The 12,938-nt window shown below is 30.0% G+C and overlaps 2 protein-coding genes across 3 annotated transcripts in view; one reads left to right on the top strand and one right to left on the bottom strand.

Annotated features, from left to right (window-relative positions):
• LOC142220038 (fatty-acid amide hydrolase 2-A) overlaps window positions 1–12,938 on the bottom strand; it is a 67,669-nt gene that overhangs the window by 18,220 nt on the left and 36,511 nt on the right. The gene's annotated exons all lie outside the window — the stretch shown is intronic.
• On the top strand, window positions 475–1,834 carry LOC142220058 (uncharacterized). The gene is made up of 3 exons (XM_075288933.1): window positions 475–640; window positions 712–907; window positions 1,144–1,834. Coding segments are annotated over exons 1-3 (744 nt in total). The 5' UTR covers window positions 475–638; the 3' UTR covers window positions 1,690–1,834.

Genomic DNA, 12,938 nt, shown 5'->3' with positions numbered 1-12,938 from the left:
AACATTTTTAGTTAATTGCCACATATTAGCATTTATTATCCTTTTGGACAATTACTAAACGTGTCAATGAAGTACCACAACACATCCCATTCATTAAAATTAACCTAGTGCCCCAACACAATAAATTTTTGATTACCCTCAAGAAAAGTCCAATACGAGTATGTACCAAATGAATCATCGGTATCTCAGATGTAAACATTTTTGAAAAAAAATGTTTACTTTAAGGTTTCGTTTCTTGCAAATCCAAAGGTAATTTGTCATAACTTCTTTTTTGTATGTTTTGCTTTGTCAAGTGTTGTTTTGTTTGTGCTGCTTTTAAATCGTTTTTTTTGTTCGGGACTTTACTCTATAGACTTAAATGTGGTTTAACCCGGACAACCAACACCACCATCAACACCTCCACTTGGGGTTAATAGACTCAAGTCAAGTGTGCGTATGACTGGCCATTACATTCAGTGACCTGGGGGCTAATCACGGCATTCGATATCGAGAACTTTTGATCGAAATCTAAAATTTTCTGATCACGGGAGTCGATATCGAGTTTTAGTGATCGATAATTTTTTCGATTGGTAAATTGCAATCGTAAAGCATTTTTTTATTTTTCGTTTACATCGTTTTCGTATACCGGAGGAGTAAAAATGTAAGTTTTATACCAAATTTTTGTTAATTTATCATAAATGTACATATAATGAATATATTTTGAATATTTAGGACTAATATAACTCGAATAAACGGCAAACAAAAATTGATTCTTGCCGAGTTCATGAGCGAGCATCCTAGCTTGGCAAAAAACCACATTAGAAATTGTGCACAGGCAAGAGCAACTTCCAAGAAGTTGTGGGACCAACTAACCACAAAACTTAACGCTTCTGGACCACCTTGTAAGAATAGTGTAGCTTGGAAGAAGGTAAATATAAGAAAAGTATACTAACGGCCACCGACGATAGATCTTGGATTCCCGTTGTACTCCACCGTAATCCTGCAATCGACCTAATTCACCTTGATCAAGTTTTGTGCCATATTAATAAAACACAAGGAAATATATCTAAGCATCCGAAAATCAAAATGGATTTGAATTTGGCACAAAACTCGACCGAGGATTATTAGAAATGATAATGGCTAAAATGTGTACCTGTACTTTAGGTTTATACTGACCAAAAGCATAGTGTGAAGAAGAAGCTTTCCTTTAACAAGGCTTCTCTAAAAAGAACAGGAGGTGGTCCATATGAGGAGAAAAAGTTATCTGCGGCAGATGAGCAAATTTCAGAAGCGGCTGGACTAACAGCAGCGGTAGAAGGTTTGGTGTCAGTAGAGAGTTTTGGCAGCAGTGGTCTTCAAGGTATAGATAACGCAGAATCATCTTTCGTTGTTTCTGACCATGAAGCCACTTTCGAAACGCCAAAAAGACGTGTGCCTAAAGCAGAAAACAAATTAACACTTCTAAAAGAAAACATGGACCAAATAAAGGATTGGCAAATTGAGATATGCTCAAAAATGGACAAATTAATACAATTGAAGGAAAGACACGTACAAGTAATGGAGGAGAACAATAACATATTGGATAGAATGTTACTATTGAAGCAAAAGTCATTACACTTCAAAGAAGCCGAATTTAAATCGAAGATGGCTACCAAGAAAATAGATCTTGAAATTAAAACTCTGGAATTAGAGAACTTGCGATTAGCATAAACTAAATTTTTGATACCTAAATTATTTTTATTTCAATTAAATTGAAACTGAAAGACTTATGAATTCAATTTAAAAATCATATGTAATTTTAAGTTTATTTAATTCTAAACTAGAATAAAACAAATACAAGTATTTTAAATACAAACATTAATTGTTTACTAATGAAATTCTAATTTGGTCACGAATTTTTTCGCCTATTCTTATTAGGTGTGTTTCCCCATCATAGTTTGTAAAATCAAATGTGGGTTCTATCGGAAATTGTTGAACATATGAATCTACTTTAAATAATATACAAATGTTGTGAAGTGCTGCACAAACATTTCCAAAAAGTGCCATTTTCTGTGGAGCATATCGACTTCTCTTGTCATGACAAAGAATTTTCCATCGCGCCTTCAGAATACCTATTGTTCTCTCTACAATGCACCTTGCTTTGGAATGTATGTCATTGAAATAGGCTTCATCGGAACCCTCAATTGCGTTTCTGTATGGAACAATGCACCATGGCTCTAGAGGATATCCAGCATCTCCAAGTAACCAAACGTTTTTAAAGCCCTGGGAATAAAGTTCTTGAAGGCAATGCCTTTCTTCCGAGTGACTCCAAACAAATGAATCATGTGCTGCACCGCCATACTTGGAATTTATTGCCAAAATTTGGTATTTATGGTCACAAATCTGTTGAAAATAATATAGCTTTTTAATGGATGTCGGTATGTGAGTGAATGTAGTTTTACCACCATTGAATTCAAGCTGTGAAATCCTTTTCTGTTAAAAAAGGTGTGCTCGTTCACAGATGGCCGCTGCAACCCAAAGTGTGTACCATCGACACATCCTATTACTAGAACAAATACATTAATACACCGAAAGAAGCTTCTTCCATTCACTAACAAATAATTGGATCCAAGAGTGCTAAACAATTACCTCCCGGTATCGAATATTTGTTCATAAACGACTCCATGCATTCTGTGGAAGATTCTGGAGAAAACTTTATATGTTTTGGGCATAACTTCCTTTGCATTTCACGGGTAATATTTTTTAAGATTTTACATAGTGTACTCTGTGCAATTCCAACAAGGTAGTCGTTGCCCACATTATGTTGAAAGCTTCCACTGGCCAAGAGGTTTAAAACGGTAGCCAATTGCAATATCGAAGGAACTGACGTTGACATGTCGCCAGAAAAATGTATTTCTCCAAGTATATAATTGAACGCTTCCTTCGTTAGCCGAAATCGTCTTTTGAACCTGCAAAAAGTTGGCTTTTTCTAACAATGGACACCATTTCATACCCATGCACTTACTCGAAATCAGACAAAGACAACGGGTTACTCTTATCCCTTATTTGTCGCCGTATTAATTTTATATTAATCCCATCCTCCGAGTCGGAAGATGAGGAATATAAAAAGAGGTTTGGATCCATACGAAATAATGCAAAACAATTTACTTTATATATTGAATTAATCAAATATATGAGTTTTGTATATTTTACTTTGTGCCGCTGACTTAATTTTGTTATTTCGTTTTGTTCTGTTTCGTTTTTTACTGTTGGCAATGCTAGACACATTGCATCAAATTTCGATCGAATGCCGTGATCCAAACTTATAATCGTATCGGCAATTTTTTCGATACGATTATGAACTCGATATCGAATGCCGTGATTAGCCCCCTGTCTTTTGTATGTCATGGAGTTATGAGTTTCATATTAAATCAAATAGAAACAACTACAATTATTTACTTGGAATATGAACATGAAATGTTTACTGCGAAAGCGGGATGGGTCGACATTGATAAACCATCAACGACAGTTGTACATGCGTATGAATGAATGAACAAGGTACTGCTGAATGGATGGTTGGATGCAATGATGTTTATAAGTACAATCTTACATACGCTATCCAATATTTATTGTATGAAATGACAATCTTCCGACATTATACGTTAATACATGGATTTGTATACAAGCCTATGCATACATTGCGGTGCAATTTAATAGAGAAAAAGTTAAAAGTATGATTTTTTCGTTAATTTATTCAGTTCTTCTTTAGAACTAGGATAGGTCCATACACCAAAAAATATCCTTTGTTAAACATATGTCAAAATTACCATATTTTTATTATTCTTTATTGCAAAAAAAAATTATAAATTTTTAAAATTTTTAATACAAATTACAAAAAAGCTATCAAAAAAAAATCATATTTGCCAAAATTTTTATTGTATAGAAATTTTTGTCAAAATTTTATTTTTATAGAAAATTTTGTCAAAATTATATTTTTATAGAAAATTTTGTCGAAATGTTATTTCTATAGAAAATTTTATCAGCATTTTATTTCTATACATAATTTTGTCAAAATTTTATTTCTATAGAAAATTTTGTCAAAATTTATTTCTATAGAAAATGTTGTCAAAATTTTATTTTTATGGAAATTTTTATCAGCATTTTATTTCTATAGAAAATTTTGTCAAAATTTATTTCTATAGAAAATGTTGTCAAAATTTTATTTTTATGGAAATTTTTATCAGCATTTTATTTCTATAGAAAATTTTGTCAAAATGTTATTTCTATAGAAAATTTTGTTAAAATTTTATTTCTACAGAAAATTTTGTAAACTTTTAATTTGTATATGGAATTTGTACTTCTATAGAAATTTTTTTCCAAATTTCATTTCTATAGAAAATTTTGCCAAACTTTTGTTTGTATAGAAAATTTTGTCAAAATTTTATTTCTGTAGAAAAATTTCTCAAAATTTTATTTCTATAGAAAATTTTGTCAAAATTTTATTTCCATAGAAATTTTATTTTTTCAACAATTTTGTCAAAAAAAAAAGTGTCAAAATGTTATTTTTATGGAAATTTTTATCAACATTTTATTTCTATAGAACATTTTGTCAAAATTTTTATTTGTATAGAAAATTATGTCCAAATGTTATTTCAATAGAAAATTTTGTCAAAATTTAATTTTTTTTATAGAAAATTTTGTCAAAATTGTATTTCTACAGAAAATTTTGCCCAAATTTTATTTCTATACAAAATGTTGTCAAGATTTTATTTTTATGGAAATTTTTATCAGCATTTTATTTCTATAGAAAATGTTGTCAAAATGTTATTTATATAGAAAATTTTGTAAAATTTTATTTCCATAGAAAATTTTGTAAAAATTTAATTTGTATAGGGAATTTTTATTTCTATAGAAAATTTTTTCCAAATTTCATTTCTATAGAAAATTTTGCCAAACTTTTATTTGTATAGGAAATTTTATTTCTATAGAAAATTTTGTTAAAATTTTATTTCTGTAGAAAATTTTCTCAAAATTTTATTTCTATAGAAAATTTTGTCAAAATTTTATTTCCATAGAAATTTTATTTTTTCAACAATTTTGTCAAAAAAAAAAATTCAAAATGTTATTTTTATGGAAACTTTTATCAACATTTTATTTCTATAGAAAATTTTGTGAAAATTTTTACAAAATTTTTTATTTTGCCAAGCTTGAGATCTAGATCTTGGCAAAATAAAGAATTTTATTTAAACTGAAAAAGATCGAACAAGAAACAAAATAAATCAAGGAAAATTTGTATTTGTATAAAAAATTATGTCCAAATGTTATTTCAATAGAAAATTATGTCCAAATTTTATTTCTATAAAAAATTTTCTCAAAATGTTATTTTTATAAAAAAATTCGCCCAAATTTAATTTCTATAGAAAATTTTGGCAAAATGTCATTTCTATAGAAATTTTGTTAATATTTTATTTCCATACAACATTTTGTAAAAATTCAATTTGTATAGGGAATTCTTATTTCTATAGAAATTTTTTTCCAAATTTCATTTCTATAGAAAATTTTGCCAAACTTTTATTTGTATAGGAAATGTTGTCAAAATTTTGTTTCTATAGAAATTTTTGTCAACATTTTTTTTCTATAGAAATTTTTCTCAAAATTTTATTTCTGTAGAAAATTTTCTCAAAATTTTATTTCCATAGAAATTTTATTTGTTAAGCAAATTATGTCAAAATGTTATTACTATAGAAAATATTGTTAAAATTTTATTTTTTTCTATAGAAATTTTTTTATTTCTATAGAAAATTTTTTCCAAACTTCATTTCTATAGAAACTGTTGTCAAAAAAAAAATTATAAAAAATTTTGTCAAAATGTTATTTTTATTAAAAATATTGCTCAAATTTTATTTCTATAGAAATTTTTGTCAAAATTTTATTTCAAAATTTAGTCAACATTTTATTTCCATAGAAATTTTATTTTTCCAACTATTTTGTCAAAAAAATTGCCAAAATGTTATTTTTATGGAAATTTTTATCAAATTTTGTAAAAATTCAATTTTTATAGAGAATTCTTATTACTATAGAATTTTTTTTCCAAATTTCACTTCTATAGAAAATTTTTCCAAACTTTTTTTTTGTATAGGAAATGTTGTCAAAATTTTGTTTCTATAGAAATTTTTGTCAACATTTTATTTCTATAGAAATTTTTCTCAAAATTTTATTTCCATAGAAATTTTATTTGTATAGCAAATTATGTCAAAATGTTATTTCTATAGAAAATTTTGTTAAAATTTTATTTTTTTTCTATAGGAATTTTTTTATTTCTATAGAAAATTTTTTTCCAAATTTTACTTCTTTAGAAAATGCTGTCAAAATTGTATTTATACCCCGCGCCACACTGTGGAACAGGGTATTATAAGTTAGTGCATATGTTTGTAACACCCAGAAGGAGACGAGATAGACACATGGTGTCTTTGGCAATAATGCTCAGGGTGGGTCCCTGAGTCGATATAACCATGTCCGTCTGTCCGTCCGTCCGTCCGTCTGTCTGTGAACACATTTTTGTGATCAAAGTCTAGGTCGCAATTTAAGCCCAATCGTCTTCAAATTTGGCACATGTTCCTAATTTGGGTCAGAATAGAATCCTATTGATTTTGGAAGAAATCGGTTCAGATTTAGATATAGCTCCCATATATATCTTTCGCCCGATATGCACTAATATGGACCCAGCAGCCAGAGTTTTATACCGATTTGCTCGAAATTTTGTACAAACATAACACTTAGTCGTGTAGTCAAGTATGCAAAATATGATTGAAATCGGTTCAGATTTAGATATAGCTCCCATATATATCTTTCGCCCGATGTGGACTTATATGGCCCCAGAAGCCAGATTTTTGGCCGAATTTGGTTGAAATTTTGTACTAGGAGTACAATTAGTAGTATAGTCAAGAGTGACAAATTTTACTGAAATCGGTTCAGATTTAGATATAGCTCCCATATATATCTTTCGCCCGATATGGACTAATATGGTCCTAAAAGCCAGAGTTTTGGCCCAATTTGGTTGAAATTTTGCACAGGGAGTAGATTTAGTATTATAGCTATGCGTGGTCGTGTAGTCAAGTATGCAAAATATGATTGAAATCGATTGAGATTTAGATATAGCTCCCATATATATCTTTCGCCCGATATGTACTTATATGGACCCAGAAGCCAGAGTTTTATCCCGATTAGCTTGAAATTTTGCACAAGGAGTACAATTGGTAGTATAGTCATGCGTGCCAAATTTGATTGAAATCGGTTCAGATTTAGATATAGCTTCCATATATATTTTTCGCCCGATATGGACTTATATGTCCCCAGAAGCCAGAGTTTTGGCCCAATTTGGTTGAAATTTTGCACTAGGAGTACAATTAGTAATATAGTCATGTGTGCCAAATTTGATTGAAATCGGTTCAGATTTAGATATAGCTCCCATATATATGTTTTTCTGATTTCGACAAAAATGGTCAAAATACCACCATTTTCCTTGTTAAATCGCCACTGCTTAGTAGAAAAGTTGTAAAAATGACTCTAATTTTCCTAAACTTCTAATACATATATATCGAGCGATAAATCATAAATAAACTTTTGCGAAGTTTCCTTAAAATTGCTTCAGATTTAAATGTTTCCATATTTTTTTTTACTAAAATTGTGTTCCACCCTAGTGCCAACTTAAATTTTGAGTCTATAGATTTTGTAAAAGTCTATCAAATTCTGTCCAAATCGAGTGATATTTAAATGTATGTATTTGGGACAAACCTTTATATATAGCACCCAACACATTTGACGGATGTGATATGGTATCGAAAATTTAGATCTACAAAGTGGTGCAGGGTATAATATAGTCGGCCCCGCCCGACTTTAGACTTTCCTTACTTGTTTTTATAGAAAATTTTGCTCAAGTTTATTTCTACAGAAAATTGTGTCCAAGTTTTATGTCTACAGAAAATTTTGCCAAAATGTTCTTTTTATAAAAAATATTGCCCAAACTTTATTTATATAGGAATTTTTTTTTTCAAAATTTTATTTCTATAGAAAAGTTTTCAAAAATGATAATTTAGTAAAAATTTTATTTCCAAAGAAATTTTATTTTTTCAAAAAATTTGTCAAATTTTATTTTTATGGATATTTTTATCAACATTTTATTTCATTAGAAAATTGTGTCAAACTTTTATTTCTATAGAAAATTTTGTCAAATTTTTTTCCTATAGAAAATGTTGTCCAAATTTTATTTCTATAGAAAATTTTGTCAACATTTTATTTGTATAGAAAATTTTGTCAAAAGTTTATTTCCATAGAAAATTTTGTCAAAATTTTATTTCTATAGAATTTTTTTTTTCAAAAGTTTTTGTTTTAGAAAATTTTTATGGAAAATTTGTGAAGTACCTATTAGTTGGAAATATCAAGAATCTATCAATCTACCAACTGTGGCTACCATGGTCTGGATAGAAAAAAATGCACTGATGTTCCGAATAGTTTATGCTTATTTCGTTGTGGGGCAACTATAATCCGGTAAACCTGACTCTATTCGAACAATATGCAGTGTATTAGTTTACCCACACATGGATATAATTTGCCAAGTGCGTCTGATGTTTAGCAGTAATGTTTCTTCGGTCAATGATATGCCATCAAGTTGTTGTCTTCATTTTGTCGTTGTCAAAATGTTCATTCTTCATTCATTGTCGGTTGAAACTATTTCACGGTGGGATAGTTATTACGAAAGTACAAATTTGAAATGGTTATGATAATGTAAGCATCGAAGATTTTTGTTTCTCTGCTGTATGGCATGTCATGGGAATTTAATATTAATATGAGTCACAATGAAATTTCACAAATTTTGGGATAAAGATAGGTCACAGTTGAGTTCTATGTCATTGGTATATTTCCAACATAGAACCAAGGCAGATTTAGTAAGGTAGTTTTAGTATTACAAAAACAAAAATGTCAGTCGCCATATTGAAACTTTGATTGTCAGTCAAATTGAATTAAATTTCTCACTTGTTGAACAATATGTTCAACAAGTTGGAAATTTAAAATAGAGAAAATCTGGAAATGATCGATGTATGCTTCGAAATATGATCATAGACCAAGGAAGGTATAGACAACGAAAGTGAATTCACAGCGCTGTAGTTTGTCTGCACACCGTAGATGGCTCTTTTTCGTCTGCAATTGAGTGATTTTTAAATTTGGCTTTAATTTGTTTTCTTTCGTTTGTTATTTTGATGAAACACCAAATATTGGAAAAACATGTAAAATTCTATGAATCCACACCTTTTTTGTAATGCAAATTGACTGATTTGTACGGTAATTCTCGTTTTCCAAAAAGAAATTGAGTCACTTGACTGCGCAATTGAGTGGAATGACTGCGCACTGCAAATAAACAACACCATGGTGAATTATCAAGGTATGTCTCTATTTTAATTGGCCTATGATATGATACGGTCTACAAGAATAATTGAAGTAATTCTTACCATCAATTATGAGGATAATTTATTTCGATACTTTTCTGTCATAAATTTACCTTGCATAGAACAAAAAAAATTTCTAAAAAATTGTTCACAAAAGAGAAACAAATTTATCCAAAATATGTACAAAAATTTTCACTTTTATCAGAAAGTAACATCGGGCCTAGTAGCACAGGACTGGTACCGATGCTCCAGTTGAACTAATTATTTTAATAGAGTAACCGTGAAAATTTCAGAATACCAAAACTGAGGACGATACAAAAACTCAAGTCACAATGGATGGTTATTGTGAATTAGTAGAAAAAACATTTCAAAATATAAATAATGTAATCCCATAGACCAAGAAAGGTATAGACGCCTCTAGTCCATTCACAGCCCAGTAGTCTATCTATTCACCGTAGATGGCACTTTTTCGTCGGAAAATGATTGATTTTTTTTTGGGGTTCTATCCTTTGTCACCTTTGCGGTGACTGTGCATAGAAAATAAGCAAAATATGTTAATTGTGAATGCATTTCTTGGTCTATGGTAAAACCGAATTAATTTTTATTTTGACTCCTTAATAAAACAATCCTCAAAAAATTGTTCAACAACATAGTTATGGCTCTACACTCAAAAAAGTTTACTTGGATCCTATGATTTTGACCTTCCATTAGGGATTTTGGTATGAAATCCGAGCCAAAGACGCGGCTTCTTTAAACTAAAGACATTTTGTAGCCACCTACACAGAAAAATATATCACCAAAATATTTCCAATTAAAAAGTTGATTGAAGTTGAACATTTTTTCAATTACTAAATTAATTGATACAATTATTTATTATATATTATATTAACTTATTAATCAAGAGTTAATTAAGTCATTTATTGAAAAATTTTAATTAAAAAATTAATTGATACCATTAACTTTTTAACCAACTCGGAAGACTAAGTATGTTAAAAAAAGCGATGGTAAAGAGCTTTTTTAGCGACCTCTCTGTCTTTAAATTTGAGATCAATAAAATTAAAATTTGGATACAGATCTCTTTTATCGAATTTTCATTCTCTTTTCGCGCTATATCAATAAAGCTATTCACGTACAAACAAATGCCAGTTTAAATATCAAAATTATAAGTAAAAAATTTTTTCTTAATTCCGAAAAAAAAACTAAATCAAAGATGCTAAATCCTCAAAATAAGTCTTAGCCTATATTTGAAGCATTTTTATCTTAAATCTAAAGATTCAATAGTTCGGTTAATTTAAGGATGATTTCTTTACATCAGAAATGTGTTTCAATACTTTTAGGAACATTTTCCCTAGTTCAAAGACATGCGACTCTATCGGAGGGACGCAAATTTACAACTTTTGTGTCCTAAATTTAATGAAAAATATTTTTACAGCAAAGATTATAATCTTTATTTTAATTTATTTAATTTATTTATTATATTTATTATATTTAATTTATTTATTTTAAAGGAATTTGTCCTTAATATTTTGTAAAATGCGCATTCTACAATTAAGTTTGCGTAATCTTTATTCTGAGTCGATCTAAGCATATCCGTCCGTCTATTGAAATCACGAAACAAGCTATCGACTTGAAACTTGGCACAAGTAGTTGTTATTGATGTACGTCGGATGGTATTGCAAATGGGTCATATCGGACCACTTTTACGTATAGCCCCCATATAAACGGATCCAAAGATTTGGCTTGCGGAGCCTCTTGGAGGAGCAAAATTCATCCTATACGGCTGAAATTTGGTATATGGTGTTAGTATATGGTCTCTAACAACCATGCAAAAATTGGTCCACATCGGTTCATAATTATATATAGCCCCCATATAAACCGATCCCCAGATTTGGCTTGCGAAGCCTCTAAGAGAAGAAAATTTCATCCGATCCGGCTGAAATTTGGTACATGGTGTTAGTCTATGGACTCTAACAACCATGCAGGAATTGGTCCATAGGAATTTGGTACATGGTGTAAGTATATGGTCTCTAACAACTACGCCAAAAATTGGACCACATCGGTCCATAATTATATATAGCCCCCACATAAACCGATCCCCCAATTTGGCTTACGGAGCCTCTTAGAGAAGCAAATTTCATCCGATCCGGCTGAAAGTTGGTACATGGTCTCTAAGAACTATGCAAAAATTGGTCCACATCGGTCCATTATTATATATAGCCCCCATATAAACCGATCCCCAGATTTAACCTCCGGAGCCTCATGGATGATCAAAATTCATCCGATTCGGTTGAAATTTGGTACGTGGTGTTAGTATATGGTATCTAACAACCATACCGGTCTTAATTATATATAACCCCCATTTAAACCTATCCCCAGATTTGACCTCCGGAGCCTCATGGATGAGCAAAATTCATCCGATTCGCTTGAAATTTGGTACGTGGTGTTAGTATATGGCCGCTAACAGCCATGCAACAATTGGTTCATATCGGTGTATAGTTATATATAGCCGATCGCCAATCACACAAAAATTGGTCCATATCGCCAAAAATAATCTACCAAAATTTTATTTCTATAGAAAATTTTGTCAAAATTTTATTTCTATAGAAACTGTTGTCAAACTGAATTATATACGTATTTAATCGGCTGTTTTTTGTTTAATATATACCCCGTATGTTAAGAAGTTTTAAAATACCTTGCCATCGGCAAGTGTTACCGCAACCCAAGTAATTCGATTGTGGATGACAGTCTTTAGTACAAGTTTCTATACAATCAATGGTGGAGGTTACATAAGATTCGGCCTGGCCGAACTTACGGCCGTATATACTTGTTTTTCATTAAAATTTGTAAAATTTTACTATTGTGATATTTTTCTCAATATTTTCATCTGATTTTTTGTGTTTTAGTTTTATAGCAAACAAATCTTATATTTATCACTTTGTTTTATTCTTTCATGGCTTACTTATCAAGTGCCATAAAAATCACATTAAAACCTATTTCATTTCACGTATAAACAAAATGCTATCTACTAACTAAAGCTGTCAAGCATTTTTCACATACTCATTAAATTGAATAGAAGTTCAGAAGCTCTTTTGCAAATTATTTTCACCTTTTCGAATGGTGTATTTTTTGCAAAATTAATGTCATTCCTATAAATCCTCATAAAATATTACACTTTCCGGGTTCAATGGTGTCACCATAATATACTCACACTATTTCTCACAACGCCGTTCTACAGGTCAAATGAAGTAATGTGAAATATTTTGAAATAATTTCAATAAAAATCAATTGAAACGGAAAATTCATATGTAAATTAAATTGGCGCGGAATGCAATTAAGTCTGATTGCTAACAGTAGGCGATGTTGGTTGTAATACCATCATGATAGTGAATGATAGACAACAATGCCGATAATTAATCATCAATAACATGGTAGAAAAACAATCAATGACTCGTGGAGTATATCTGTCAGCCAATCTGTCTTCATTAATTTGTAGGTGATTTCTAAATTTCTTTAGAAGCTAGAGAAAACGGCATTGCA

Source organism: Haematobia irritans, chromosome 1, assembly GCF_050003625.1.
Source record: "Haematobia irritans isolate KBUSLIRL chromosome 1, ASM5000362v1, whole genome shotgun sequence".
NCBI classification, from domain to species: Eukaryota; Metazoa; Arthropoda; class Insecta; order Diptera; family Muscidae; genus Haematobia; species Haematobia irritans.
Note: the sequence above shows the minus strand (reverse complement) of the source record. Positions and strands in the feature narration are given on the sequence as shown.